This window comes from Orycteropus afer, unplaced genomic scaffold (assembly GCF_000298275.1).
Source record: "Orycteropus afer afer isolate SDZICR_OR568_19922 unplaced genomic scaffold, OryAfe1.0 scaffold00099, whole genome shotgun sequence".
Classification (NCBI taxonomy): domain Eukaryota; kingdom Metazoa; phylum Chordata; class Mammalia; order Tubulidentata; family Orycteropodidae; genus Orycteropus; species Orycteropus afer.
The window spans coordinates 60,759-74,958 of record NW_006921686.1 but is presented as its reverse complement, the minus strand read 5'-3'; the positions used below and the strand labels follow the sequence as shown (position 1 = coordinate 74,958).

The following is a 14,200-nucleotide window of genomic DNA, read 5'->3' as shown; positions in this document are numbered from 1 at the left end:
CCCCTAGACTTAGTTACGATCCATGACCAGGGAAAGGGAGGACTCAAACTCCTCTCAGTCCTCAGAGAGTCTTCATCCCGGCCAGACACCCCCCGTGCACACGGGGGAGGAGGAAAACCCTGGAATTCAGGACTTCTCCATCCACCACTGCTGACTTTGTCTCTTGCCTCTAAGACACTGACATCCTGCGGTTAATCCCAGGCTTCATCCACTCCCCAGGGACGAGTGCAGAGGATGAGATCGAATCCCAGGATGGCACATACAAATACATGCCGCTCAGTCTGGAACTAATTGGAATGGATAACGACCAGGAACTAGGCCTGGCTTTCAACCAGGTAGGAACCTGACCAGCAGCTTCGGCCTTCTACGAAGGGTGGGGCCAAAATTCTGATGGCCAATCAGAGTCCTTGTTTTCTGGTGGGCGGAGCCACCAAGAAGTCTGTGGTGATTGGGCTAGCAGAGACTCTGTGAACGCCACCAGTCAGATCTAGAGGATTTGAAGAGATGTGGGCGTGGCCATTGGAATCCAATTCATTTAAGGGTAGCACAGTGCCTAAGGCATCTGACTTCTAACCAGAAGATTGGTGGTTCAAACCCATCAGCCACTTCGTGGAAGCAAGACTGGGCAATCTACTTGGGTAAAGATTTACCGCCTTAGAAACTCAATGGGGGTCGCTATGAGTTTAAACTGACTGCATGGAAGTGGGTTTGGTTTCGGAGAGGGCAAAACCGCGACATAGAAGGCCAATTTTGGGGTGCTTTTACTGAAGGAGATCTGTTGTAATAGATATATGATCTAGAGACCCAGCGTACACCAATTTTGGTTCAATAGGTAGTGGTCTAAAAGGGAACTTCCGGAGTGGACGAGACTGAATGGAGCTGGCCAATCAGTCCATGATGAGGGCTCAACTGAGTGGGCCCATTGAACGCACTGTTGTTGTTAGGTGTGATTGAGTCGGTTCTGACTCATAGCGCCCAAATGTACAACAGAATGAAACGGTGCGCAGTCCTGCGCCAGCCTCACAATCCTTGCTATACCTGAGCCCATCGTAGCAGCCACGGTCAATGCATCGTGTGGAGGTTGTTACCCTTTTTCGCTGACGCTCCAGTTTACCCGTTAGGGACTAGCCAATTACTAAAGTGAAAGGGCGGAGGGTTGAGATGCTTGGCCAATAGGCAGAAAACATGGGTGGAAAGGGGGCGGAACCTTTAGCAAGGTTGGCCAATCAATGGCAGGCAAGCCTGGGGATTTGGTTATCTTTCGACATTGAATTTGGCTCCTGGTCCAGGGTGAAGACCTGGAAGTGAATAAAGAGGATTCGGAGTCAGAGTCTGCAGCGATGAACTTGGTGGCAGCGGAGCAGGAAGTGTCCCAGTACCCGGGAGGCGAGGACGGCACTGGAAGTGGAGATGTAGGGAACACATATTGCATGCTGCTCCGGGCCCCGGGCCCTCGACTGGGCGAGAACATGGAGGCGTACGTGCTGCGGCCCGCGCTCCGGGGCCACACTGTTCAATGCCGCATCAACCGGGACAAACACGGCGTAGACAAGGGAATGTTTCCCTTCTATTACCTGTACCAAGAGGCAGCGGACGGCCGGAAGGTGCGGTTCGGTTCTTCAGAGCCGGTCCAGCCCCTCTAGCCGCGGGACCAAGCCTGACTTCCCACGGACAAATCTCGTACCTTTCTGAGGGGCAGTCAAGAATTTTTCCAATCCAGGCCTTGTTGATAATTGAGGTGGTGGACATTCAGTTCATTGGGACTCATGGCAACTCCGTGTGACCCAGTAAAACTGCCCCCTAGGGTTTCCCAGACTGTAATCTTGACTAGGGCAGGTCTCTGGGTCTTTTCCTTCATGGAGCTGCTAGTGGGTTCAAACCACTGACCTTCTGGTTAGCAGCTGAGCGCTAACCGTTTCACCACCAGGGTACCATGCTTTGTTGTTGTTGTTGTTGTTTGCCGTCGAGTCGGCCCCGACTCATAGCGACCCCTCCTTGGGTTTCCGAGGCAGTATCACTATGGAAGTAGATTGCCCAACCTTCCTTCCGAGGAGTGGCTGGTGGGTTTGAACCACCAGCCTTCTGGTTAGCAGTCAAGTGCCTTAGCCACTATGCTACCAGAGCTCCCCTGTAAAGATTTATCACCTCGGAAACCCAGTGGGGGTCGCTGTGAGTCAGAATGCACTGGATGGCAGTGAGTTTGGTTTGGTTGGCCCAAGACCCGTCCCTTCACAGAGACCCGATCCAGCCCATGGCTAAACCCCCAGAGCCTGACACCTAGCCCCGCCCCTCACGGATTCGCTATTCTGGAGCCAAGCCACGCCCCTTCACACACTTAAACCTGCAGCTTGGCGCGCGGCCTTCCCTGCGTCAAGGATGCCTATTCCAAAACCAGGCAACGCCCCCTCTTAGTCACACCTCTCCTTTACCTGAGCCCCACATTGTATAACTTCCCTCTGTGAGTCATTTCCTTTCACCCAGTGTGGCCCCCCTTTTCTCAGGGTACCCTGTCTTTCACAGAAAGAGGCTTCTTTCGTACTCAGAGCCACGGCTGTTTTTTCCAGATGAAATTCCTACAGTCTTGCCCAAATGTTCAAGTGAAGGTCTAACCTATTCCCCAAAGTTGGGCCCTACCCGGTCAGGTCAGGTTTATCTGTGCTGACTAAGCCCCGCCCCTGACCCAACAGTGGAACGAAAGGAGAGATAGTAAGATGAGAAGTTCACCTTAAGGGGCACGACTCCATCCAGTGAGAATCACATTCCCTAGCAAGCCTGGGGACAGTACTGCTCCGCCACCCTCTCTCCTGTCATGGACACATGGCTTTTCCTGGTCTTCCGACCCTTAATCTTAGATGCCGGAAATAAATTCTAACGAGCTGTTCTTCCCATCCACAGCACTTCCTTCTGGCTGGGCGTAAGAGGAAAAGGAGCAAAACCTCTAATTACCTCATCTCCTTGGACCCCACAGACCTGTCTCGGGATGGGGACCACTTTGTGGGCAAAGTCAGGTGGGCAGAGCCCTGATGTGGGTGAGAAACGGGTGGCAAGCGGTGCTGGAGGGTAGAATGGGGAAGAAGGGTATGAGTGGACTACATTTCCCATCAGGCCATGGACTACACATACCACCTGCTCTAGGACCATTTCTCTTAGGACATGGGTTTTGTAGTTCTTCAGGGTTGGGACTAAAAGAGCTGCAGGCTCTGGAGGAACGCTTGTATTTAAGATATTTCACTTCTCGAGAAGCAAGGAACTGGGACTCCTAAGCCCTTGTGGGAGAATTGATCTGGGATGTGTGAGTTCTTGCATCCAAGGAGGAAGTGAGTCCTGAAAGCGCGCAGGTAGGAGGATTAAAAAACAAACAAACCAACCACGTTGCACCCAAGGATGCAGGCACTGGGATTGTGGATACTGGCTTCTGGCGGCGAGGACTGAAAAGGTAGGGGCTATAGAAGCAAAAACGTGCAATTCTGAAGTTTTTCAGGAGGCGGAAGAGCCTAGGGTTGAAGAACTGAGACTTGAAAGTGCAGTATTGAATCCCAGCTCCTCCGATTCCTAGCAAAGGACTTCATTCACCTCATGGAGCCTTCTGTGTTCACGGGGAATAATGAAAGATGAATGGGGCGGTCACCTACAACCAAAAAGGTGATAATTCTTTTTGACTTTTTTTTTTTTTCTCTCTGTTTCCATCATGGCGCAGATCCAATATCTTGGGCACCAAGTTCACCATCTTTGACAACGGAGTAAACCCTGACCGGAAGAATTCCGGCCCGGAGGCTGCTCGGATCAGAGAGGAGCTGGGGGCTGTGTGTTATGTGAGTGTCAGAGGAGTGAGAATGGGGCGGGGTCCTGGGGAGGGAAGTGAAAGCAATCCAACCCGAGCATCATGCCCCCAGAAGACCAACGTCTTGGGATTCCGGGGACCCCGGAAGATGACCGTGATCATCCCAGGATTCGATGGCCAGAACCGGAGAATCAAGTTCCAGCCACAAAATGTGAGTCCCTCAATCTCTGGGTCAAGGGAGGAATGGGCGATAGATCTTGAGAATCCGGGAGGACTATGCCAGACTCCTGTGTCCAAGAGAGCAGAGAACAGGGCCCCCAGATTCTACGGACCGATGGGGGGGGGGGGGCGAAGCAGGTTGGTGGCACGTAAACAACCACGCCCCCTACTTTGCCTCCTAGGAACAGGAGTCGTTACTGAGTCGCCTCCAACGGGGAGCCAATCAGGGGCTGTTACTACTGCAAAACAAAGCCCCATCATGGAGCGAAGAGAGCGGCGCCTACGTGCTCAATTTCCACGGTCGCGTCACTCGGGCTTCGGTGAAGAACTTCCAGATCGTGCATCCGGATGACCGTGAGCTCCTAGGAACCTGGGCCGAGGGGTCATGAACGGCCGAGAACTACACCTCCCATCAGCACTTGGGCCTTTTTAAAAGGCAGCGTAGACGCCATGTTGTTTGTATAGCCTTCTGGGAATTGTAGTTTACTTGGTCGGAATCTACTAATTGGCTGTGGGTTGGCTTTCGGCCTTCGGAGAGTTTCCGGGCTTTGGAAGGCGGTCTGCCGCTCGGCCCCCTGGGAGTCGTAGTTCTCGCTGCTCAGGGGCCCGCGGCAGTGACTTGAGGGATGGAGGAAGGGCTTAGTTTCTGACTCTCCGCAGCCGAGTACCTGGTGCTTCAGTTCGGCCGCGTGGCCCAAGACTCGTTCACCATGGACTTCCGCTTCCCGCTTTGTCCGCTCCAAGCTTTCGCCATCTGCTTGTCCAGCTTTGATGGGAAGCTGGCGTGTGAGTAACAATAAAATGCCATCCCCTTCACCAGCTTATGTGCCTTCTAACTGGGAGAAAGGGCCCCAACGTGCCTGTTTGTGCTCCACGTTAATGGTAACCAGCGTCTTTTAAGACGTCGATTGGGTACCTGTCTTGGGTGTTCCAGTCGTGGACGGTGTAGCAGCACCTGCCTTCCTGGGGCTCACAGTCAAGCCTGGGAGACAGGTTTTGAACAACAAAAAAGGACAAAATGTTTATAGTTACAGACACAGACATGTCAAAGCCATACACAGGTCCGCCAGATCAGAGCAGGGCATCTGTAGCAAGTGACTTCCTTAGTATTTCCTGGATGGTGTGAACCGTGAACACACTCGGCAGCTAACGGAAAGGTTGGTGGTTCAAATCCACGCGGCAGTGAATCAGAAGAAAATCCGCTTCCAAAAAATCAGCCATTGAAAACCTGATGGCCCACACAACAACACTGTCCTACATCCTACTTTGGTGAGTAGTGACTGGGGTCTTAAGTTTGCAGGTGGCCCTCTAGATGCAACAGTGGGTCTTTCCTCGTCCAGAGCAAAGAAGAATGAAGAAGACCAAAGACACATGGAAACAATGAGTCCAAGAGACTAGTGGACCATGTGATCCTCAGCCTATATAACTCTGAGACCAGAAGAACTGGATGGTGCCCGGCTACCACTGTCAGCCACTCTGAAAGGGATCGGTGCAGATCCTTGAGAGAACATTGTGGAACAAAACTCAAAATCATAAAAAATAATTAAAAAGACTAGATTTACTGGTCTGATAGAGCCTGGTGAGACCCCCTGAGATGATGACATTAGTTACCCTTCAGCTCTGGAAGTGAACTCACTCCTGTGGTATCCAGCCAAACAATGTTGTTGTTGTTGTTGTTGTTATGTGCCGTCAAGTCGGACCCGACTCATAGCGACCCCTCCTTGGGTTTCCGAGGCAGTATCACTACGGAAGTAGATTGCCCCATCTTCCTTCCGAGGAGTGGCTGGTGGGTTTGAACCGCCAGCCTTCTGGTTAGCAGTCAAGTGCCTTAGCCACTATGCTACCAGAGCTCCTAGCCAAACAATAGACAGATGTATATGATATTTATACTCCCTAGAATTAGCTCAATCACTGGAGAACAGGAAGGTAGTATTTGCACAGGGAGATAGCTCAGGGGGCAGGGATGCATAGGAAAGAAGGACACAGGAAAGAGGTAACTACAGGGAGGAAGTAGGAAGAGAGCTGTTACATTGTGGGGAGTTGCAGTCAATCTCATGAAACAAAATGTGTACGAAGTGCTGTATGGAAAATGAATTTGCTACCTGGGAGGGGGCAGAATTCCTAAATAAGGTGGGAAAAAAAAGTACATATACATATACACATCAAAGATTATTAGTGGTTACCAGGGAGCTCTGGTGGCATAGTGCCTAAGGCATTTGATTGCTAACAACAAGGCTGGTGGTTCGAACCCACCAGCCACTCCTTGGAAGGTTGGGCAACCTACTTCCATAAAGATACTGCCTGAGTTGGAGGGGTAGGAGGGAGGGGGAAAGGGGAAGTTTCTGTCTGCAGAGCATTGAGTTTCTGCTCATGATGGTAGAATATTTTGGAAAAGGATAACAACATGTGGCCCAACATGAAAAGGGTCATCAGTGTCCCCAAGCTGTAAATGTGGAAGTTGTTATGCTGGCGAATGTCCTGTTGTGTGTTTTCACATTAAAAAAAGAAAACGAATTTACTCTGTAGACTTTCACTTGGATGACTATAAAAATTAAAAAGAAAGAACAAAAAAAATTTTACAGAGACGGTTCTCCTCTGACCTTCGGTCACCAGTGAGCAGGAACTGACTTTGTGGCGACTGCTGGTTTTTCTTTATTTTTAATGTACCATTTCCAAGGAACTAGCTAAGCAGAAGGGAACAGGGATGGAAACATTTGGCAGGAGACACAGTTCAAACAAGAGTCTTAAAGTGGGAGGAGGCTTGGTGGGGTTTTGGAAATGATGGCATGATGAGAGTTCCGTGGAGTTCAGGGTGGAACAAGGAAATGACCACGAGATGGCAGTGTTGTACAACCAACTATGTACTGGGGGTCTGGTCTTAGACAGCTGGCTGGGGGAACTTCTGCAACCAGACTGCCCGAAGACTACCTCTTCGAAGGAGAGAAAAAGATGGGCTCCTGCAGCAAGGTGGGGAGTCTGGACCACAAAACTCCAAGGGTAGCAGTCCTTTGGGGTCCTTACAATGACCAGAGGAGCCCTAGTGATGCAGCGCACTCAACTACGCACCGAAAGGTCGACAATTTGAACCCACCAGGCGCTCCGCAGCAAAAGGACGTGATGATCTGCTCCCCTAAAGATTGCAGCCTTGGAGACCCTATACCATAACCTAAAAACATGGCTGTCAAGAACAATTCCAACTCACAGCAGCTCTAGAGGACAGAGCAGAATGGCCCCAGAGGGTTTCCAAGTCTAAATCTTTATGGAAGCGGACTGCAACGTCTTTCTGCCATGAAGCGGCTGGTAGGTTCGAGCTGCTGACGACCTGGTTAGGTTCAAACAAAACTCGCTGCCATCGAGTCGATTTCCACTCATGGTGACCCCCTTTTGGGTTTCTGAGGTGGTCAATTTTTACGGAAGTAAAGGATCGGACCTCCTACCTCCTTCCTTGGAGTGGCTGCTAACAGCCAAGAAACCCTATAGGACAGTTGTACTCTGTCCCACAGAATCTCTGTAGAGTCACTATGAGTCCCGATTGACTGGATGGGTAGGCTTTCTGAGTTAATGGGTCCAGCCTGTGTTCTGGTTCCCTAGTGCCACTCTGACAAGAATACACTACAAATGGGATGGCCTTAACAAACAGAAGTTTATTATTTTACAGTTTGGGAGGCTAAAAGTCCAAGTTCAAAGTCCCAGGCTCTAGGGGCTGAGTGAAAGCTCCTTGACCTTAGGCTTCAGCTCTGCCTCCTGCTCCCGGCCCACGGAAGCTGGGGGCATCTCTTCACTCAGGCAGCTACTGGCTGCTGAGGTTGACAAGCCCAAGGTTGACAAGTAAAAAGGCACTGTCCTGATGTTACCAAACCACACAGCAGGCCATTAATTCAAGCCCATTGTAAGTCCCAAGGTTGGCAGAGCGTAGCAGGCTGCTGAGCAACGACACAGTCACATGCAGGGTCCAAGGATGCCATAGGCTCGAGACCGTTCCCAAAGCTGCTGCTTATATACGGGAAGCAAAGCACATACCCAAAGCAGCTACTCAGCTCCTTGTGGTAGATCCCACCATGGAGTTGATTGCCAGTCTCATCATGGGGAGTAACTACCACCAGCTGCCCAGCCACTCAGCCAGGCCCAGCCACGTTGACAAACAAACCAAACGACCACAGCCCTCCAGGAGCGCCCTAAACACCAAGAACCCAAACTCACTGCCTCGAGTTGACTCGACTCATAGCGACCCCTCCTTGGGTTTCCAAGGCAGTATCTCTATGGAAGTAGATTGCCCAGTCTTCCTTCCAAGGAGTGGCTGGTGGGTTTGAACTGCCAGCCTTCTGGTTAGCAGTCAAGTGCCTTGGGCACTACGTCACCAGAGCTCCCCAGAGCAGCTCAAAATAAACAAAGGATACAACAATGGATTCTAGCACACCAGCGAATGTGAAAATGGTACAAGACTGGGCCACCTCTGTTCTGTGGTAGATACGGCTGCTATGAGTTGGAGCCAACTCTATGGCAACTAACAACAACCTAACAAGCAGGGGATGGGAAGGTATGAGGTTGGACCAGGTGTGGGACATTCAGCCCGCCCCGCTTGGAATTGATGGCTATTTCCTCTGAGGTTGGAGAATTCTGGGCTGGAGATGTGAACTTGAATGGGAACTGCCAACACACGTGGGTGAGAAAGAGCGATTGTAACACTGCCGTTGTCAGGTGTCATTGAGTTGATTCCGACTCATAGCGACCACATGTGACAGAGTGGAACTGCCCCATAGGGTATTCCAAACTGTCATCTTTACGGAAACAGATTGCCAGGGCTTTGTCTTGTGGACCTGTTGGGTGGCCAACCTTTCCATAAGCAGCCTGGTGTTTAACTGTTACACAATCAGGGAAGCTCTTAATTATAACACTAGCTAATGCCTATATAACCTTTGCTGTGGAGAGAGGTCTGATGGTCTAAAAATTAGCAAATGAAACCATATGGATCCCTATTCACCTGGAGCAGCAGACGAAGGGGCGTCACAAACAGGAGGAAGAGATGGAATGTGTGGCTACTTGCGTCCATGAACGACTGCCTCCTTTCCCCTGAAACCAGAACTGGATTGTGCCCGGCTGCCATTACTGAACATGTTGTTCAAAGATTCTATAGCAGAATCATCATCAAAAGGGGGGAACTGCAGAACAGAATTTCAAATTCTCATTGATACTAGACTGTCTGGAACCATGGAGGGTGGATAAACTCCTGAAAACTATTGTCCTGAGATAACTTTTTTTTTTTAATTTTTATTTTTATTGTAATTTGGATGAAAATTTACAGAGCAAATACATTTTCCATACAGCAGATCATATACACTTTGTCTCATGACATTGACCACAATTTAGCACAATGCAACATCTCCTCTCCCACTTCCTCCCGACAGGTACCGCTTCCCTGTGACCATCCCTCCATGCACCCCTACCCCCTGAGCTGTCTCCCTGTGCCTGAGCAGCCCTTCTTTCTCTCTTGCTTGTTCTTTCCAAGGAGTGTATCTACCTCAGATAAATGCTCAACTAGTATGCCTGTCTACTGTTTGGCTGGAAGCCACAGGTGTGTGTTCAATTCCAGACCTGAAGGGCAGCTAGGGGCCATAGTCTCAGTGGTTCCACCAGGCTCCATCGGGCCAGTAAACCTGTTTCCTGCTTTTTTTTTTTTTCTTTCTCGAGGTAACTTTTTAACCTTAAACCAAAATACCCTCTGAAGTCATCTGAGGACCAAACAGTCGTTTGGCTTACCTAGTGAAGAGGCCTCCCTTGAGCAGTATGCTCTTTTATGTTGTCGTTCTTAGGTGCTGGGGAGTCATCTCTGACTCAGCGACCCTATGCACAGCAGAACGAAACACCGCCCAGTCCTGCGCTAGCTCTGCAATGGTTGCTATACTTGAGCCTATTACTGTAGCCACTGTGTCAAACCATCTCATTGAGGGCCTTCCCCTCTTTATCGACCCTCCACTTTACTAAGTAGGATATCCTTCCCCAGAGAATGGTCCCTTCTGACAACATGACCAAAGTAGGTGAGATGAAGTCTGGCCATTCTCGTTTCCAAGGAGCATTTCAGCTGCACTTCCTCCAGGATAGATTTGTTAGTTCTTTTAGCAGTCCACGGTACTTTCAGCATTCTTCACCAGCACACCTCAAAAGCATCAATTCTTCAGTCTTCCTTACTCATTGTCCAGCTCTCACATGCATATGAAGTGATTGAAAATATCACGGCTTGTGTCAGGTGCACCTTATAGTCCTTAAGGAGCCATTGTTGCTCTTCAGCACTTGATAGAGGTCGTTGGTAGCCAGTTTGCCCAGTGCTATATGTCTCTTTTAAGAACTATTTGTATGGGATCAAATTGGCAATAGCAGCTCATAAGATTAGCTGGGAACTTTAGGGGACAGTGAATTCATGTTAATGAGGGAGAAACATCTCAGAAAAGGGTGATGAGAATGGTTGCACAATTCAAATAATATAATAAATGTAATTGAATTGTACATGTAGAAACTAGATTTTTAATATACACACATAACATGGATTAAGCTAACAAATATTATATTGAAGAAAAGAAGCCAGGCACAACAGAGTACATACTATATAATTCCATGTATTTGAAGCCCAGAATAGGTAAAAGTAATCGATGGTGATAAGACAAAAAAATCAGAGTCACTGCCGTCAAGTCACATCCAACTCATAGTGACCCCTCCTTGGGTTTCCAAGGCAGATTGCCCAACCTTCCTTCTGAGAAGTGGCTGGTGGGTTAGAACCGCCAGCCTTCTGGTTAGCAGTCAAGTGCCTTAGGCACTGCACCACCAGAGCTCCTACCTTCACAGGAGCAAAGCCCAAACCAAACCCAGTGCCTGGAGGGGATTCTGACCCACAGCGCCCCTAGAGGACAGAGTGGAACTGCACCACAGGTTCCCAGGCTGTCAGTCTTTATGGGAGCAAAGCCCAAACCAAAGTCACTGCCATTGACTTGACTTGACTCATTGGGTTTCCAAGGCAATATCTCTACGGAAGTAAATTGCCCACCTTCCTTCCGAGGAGTGGCTGGTGGGTTTGAACCTCCAACCTTCTGGTTAGTAGTCACATGCCTTAGGCACTATGCCACCAGAGCGTCTAATCTATGTTGATAGAAACTAGAATAATGATTGCTTTGGTTTATAGATGTGGGGGGATCATGGTAGTGAGTTTGATTTTTCTTTTTGGATAGATGTGGGGACTGAACTAAAAGCAGTACAAAAATAAACTTGGGGGCTATTATTTTTTTTTTTTTTTTAGTGTGCTTGCTAAAAGGGCAGGGAGGCCACATCTTCCGACCTCCTCTAACCCCACAAGAGGAAGACAGAAGCACTATCAGTAGCCCAAGGCCTATTACTGTGAGGCCAGACATACTGCCTCCCTCCAGCCCTTCCACCAACTGTTCCTCCTCTAGCACTTACCCCTTTTCTGCTGGGTTCAATAATTCACTGCAGGGGCCACACAGAACTCACAGATTATGGGGTTTATTAGGGAAGCACCAGGCTAAGATTCAAGTTCAGGAACAACGTTCAGTCTCTCTCCCAGCCCACCGTCTCTCACCCAACAGTCTCTCTCAGTCTCTCTTCCAGCAATGCTTGTCTCTTGGTGTCTCTTTCTTAGCAGTGCATGTCTCTCCGTGTCTCTTTCTCTCAGCAACACGTCTTCCTTAGCCAGAGGTCAGAGAGAGTTCTGCCTCTAGGAGGCCTCCTTTTGAGCCTGGCAGAGTGGCCAAACTAGCCAATCATAGCATCAGAATCCTAAGCACCTGAGAGACAGCCACCTTCCCAGAACATTGCTTTGTGCCACTTCCAACAGAAATACCCCAGGTGAATAACATTTATAATCAGGAGTTCCTCAGTTGCTCACAGCAAATTCCACCATGGAGTTTACACAGACTTACGGCTAGAAGAGCCATACCGGGTAATTGACTGCACCGCAGTGCTTTAGATGAAAATTGAGAGCGCAAATTAGTTTCCCGTTTCATAGTTCATACAAAAAGCACTCCCTGACATTGGCTGCATTCCCCACAATGTGTCAGCACCCCGTTTCTGCCCTGGGTTCTCTCTCCTTTTGTCTGGATTTTCTAACCCTTCCTACCTTCTCATCTTTGCTTTTAGGGGACATATTGTCCTTTTGATCTGGTATAATTGATCGTTCAAAGGAACACGTTCTCTCAGGTGTTACTGTTGGGCCTGTCCATTGACTGGCTGAAAGATGGGATCTGGGAATGGCTAGTTCCAGGTCAGAAGGGTGTCTTAGGGCCATAGTCTTGGAGGTTCCTCCAGCCTCTTTTGAGACCAACAAGGCTGGTCTTTTTGTTAATTTTTAAACTTTTATTGTGATTTGGATGAAAATTGACATTCAACAGTTCACACACATTATTTCTTGTCATTGATTACAGCCCTCTGGAGGTAGCATCACTCCTCACACATCCTATGTTTGTTTCCTGTTTCTATTCCTCCTCCTCTTAACCCTTGTTACCTTCTGTAGTGTCCTTGGGCAAATGCTGCCCTTTTGATCTCAATGGTTGATTGTTCTAAGGACTGTCTACCTTCTTAGTTACTGTACACCTTGTAGACCTCTCTATTGTTTGAAAATTCAGCTATGGGAGTGAGTTCCAGGTCCAATGGGTGACCAAGGGTCACAGTTTTTTGGGGGAGGTATTACACCAAAAACATTTTTTGAGTCTATATTCTCAACAACAAAATATAGGAAATTTTTTTTGGGGGGGGAACTAGGAGTAAGCTAAAGAAAAACTACAAAGCCCAGCAGTCTTTATTTCAAAAAGTCCTTCAGGACAGGGAGGAGGCACTTTCGAGGGATGATGGGAAATGTAGTTTTTACCCTCTACTGGCACACTGGGCTTAAACTATTGCAATTATTTCGGGGACCCAGGAGTTGTGGGATACTGTCAGTTTAGACTCACTGAGACATTGATGCTTGGAAAGAAAAAGGCTTTATTTTTTAAATATAAACCAATACTTTATAAAAAATAAATAACACAAACCACGTGGTCTTAGCCACGCCTCCCCCCAAGGTCTGGACAAGGAGATGGGGACTCACAAGCAGGGAAGGGAGGTGTGGCCACAGCAGGGCTCAGGTGCGCGGCCAGGACAGGGGAAGTTGAAGGGCCGGAGGAAGTAGTAGTCTGGGTAGGAACACTTGTGGGGGCCAGGGCCAGGGAAGGGTTCCTGAGGCGGGCCCAGGCCCTGGCCCGGGCGGCAGGGGTGAGGCAGGGGCCCAGCTCCTCCTGGGCGCGGGCGATGCGGCAGGCGAAGCGGCTGCGATCCCGGGCCAGCTGCTCCCAGGGACCCCGGCGTGCAGCCCGGGCAGGCCCCGCCCACACAGTCAGGTAATGGATGGAGACCTTCTCAGAAAAGCGCACCTGGGGGCGGACCAGCAGACACAAGGCGACAGGAAGATACAGAAAGTGCACAAAGCCACACCAGAGACACAGAGGGCAGAGAAAAAAAACAAAACACTCATTAGTTACACGGAATTGCTATCTGGTTAGTCACCCTCCTGCCAAGGGATTCCCCATCAGAATCACAGGACAGAGGTGGTTCCCTGGAGGCTGGCATGATTGAGTCACAACTGCTCCCTCCTCTTCAGGAAATCCCAGGGGCCCAGCCTCTTGCAAAGAATTGCATTACAGGTGAGTCTCCCCAGAGGGCTCACATGCAACCCCCTGCAACCCTCTGGGGGCCCAGAAGTCCCAGCCTCCAGCCCCTTCCTCCCTCAGACCCAGGGGTTCTAGACCCCTTTCCCTAAACGTCAGGAATCTGAGCCCTGAGTGCCTACCTTGGTGGCCTTTAGGGGAGTCCCAGGATTCGGATGCTGAGTTGGGGTTTCTAAGGACTTAAGCCGCCTTTGCAGTCGGAGAGGCAGCCGGGGAGGCATCCAGGGAGGGGGTGGCTTCTCGCCAGGTAGATAGATGGCCACTTGGCAAGGGCGGCTCTCAGTGTCTGCCCATTCCTCAGTAGTTTCCTCTTCCTCTGTATCCTCTCCAGGTCGACATACCCAGGTCCTGAGGAAGGCACTCTGGTTCTGACGGGAGGCCTGTGGCCCTGAGTCGCTGTTCTCTTCCTCCTCCTCCTCCTCCTCCGTGTCCTCTCCTGGCCGATACACCCAGGCCCTCAGGAAGGCACTTGTGGACGGGACAGAGGAAGGACCCT

At 49.9% G+C, this 14,200-nt stretch overlaps 2 protein-coding genes across 2 annotated transcripts in view; one reads left to right on the top strand and one right to left on the bottom strand.

Moving 5' to 3' along the window:
• Window positions 1–4,794, top strand: part of TULP2 (TUB like protein 2) — a 7,459-nt gene extending 2,665 nt beyond the window's left edge. Inside the window, exons 4-10 of the mRNA XM_007942995.1 lie at window positions 220–335; window positions 1,290–1,604; window positions 2,896–3,008; window positions 3,698–3,812; window positions 3,894–3,992; window positions 4,183–4,354; window positions 4,661–4,794. Coding sequence (XP_007941186.1) covers window positions 220–335; window positions 1,290–1,604; window positions 2,896–3,008; window positions 3,698–3,812; window positions 3,894–3,992; window positions 4,183–4,354; window positions 4,661–4,794 — 1,064 coding nt within the window. The remainder of the gene's footprint in view (window positions 1–219; window positions 336–1,289; window positions 1,605–2,895; window positions 3,009–3,697; window positions 3,813–3,893; window positions 3,993–4,182; window positions 4,355–4,660) is intronic.
• An 8,247-nt stretch (window positions 4,795–13,041) lies between these two features.
• The window catches only part of PPP1R15A (protein phosphatase 1 regulatory subunit 15A), a 2,703-nt gene continuing 1,544 nt past the window's right edge, over window positions 13,042–14,200 (bottom strand). Inside the window, exons 2-3 of the mRNA XM_007942994.1 lie at window positions 13,827–14,198; window positions 13,042–13,410 (exon numbers count right to left, since the gene is read on the bottom strand). Coding sequence (XP_007941185.1) covers window positions 13,042–13,410; window positions 13,827–14,198 — 741 coding nt within the window. The remainder of the gene's footprint in view (window positions 13,411–13,826; window positions 14,199–14,200) is intronic.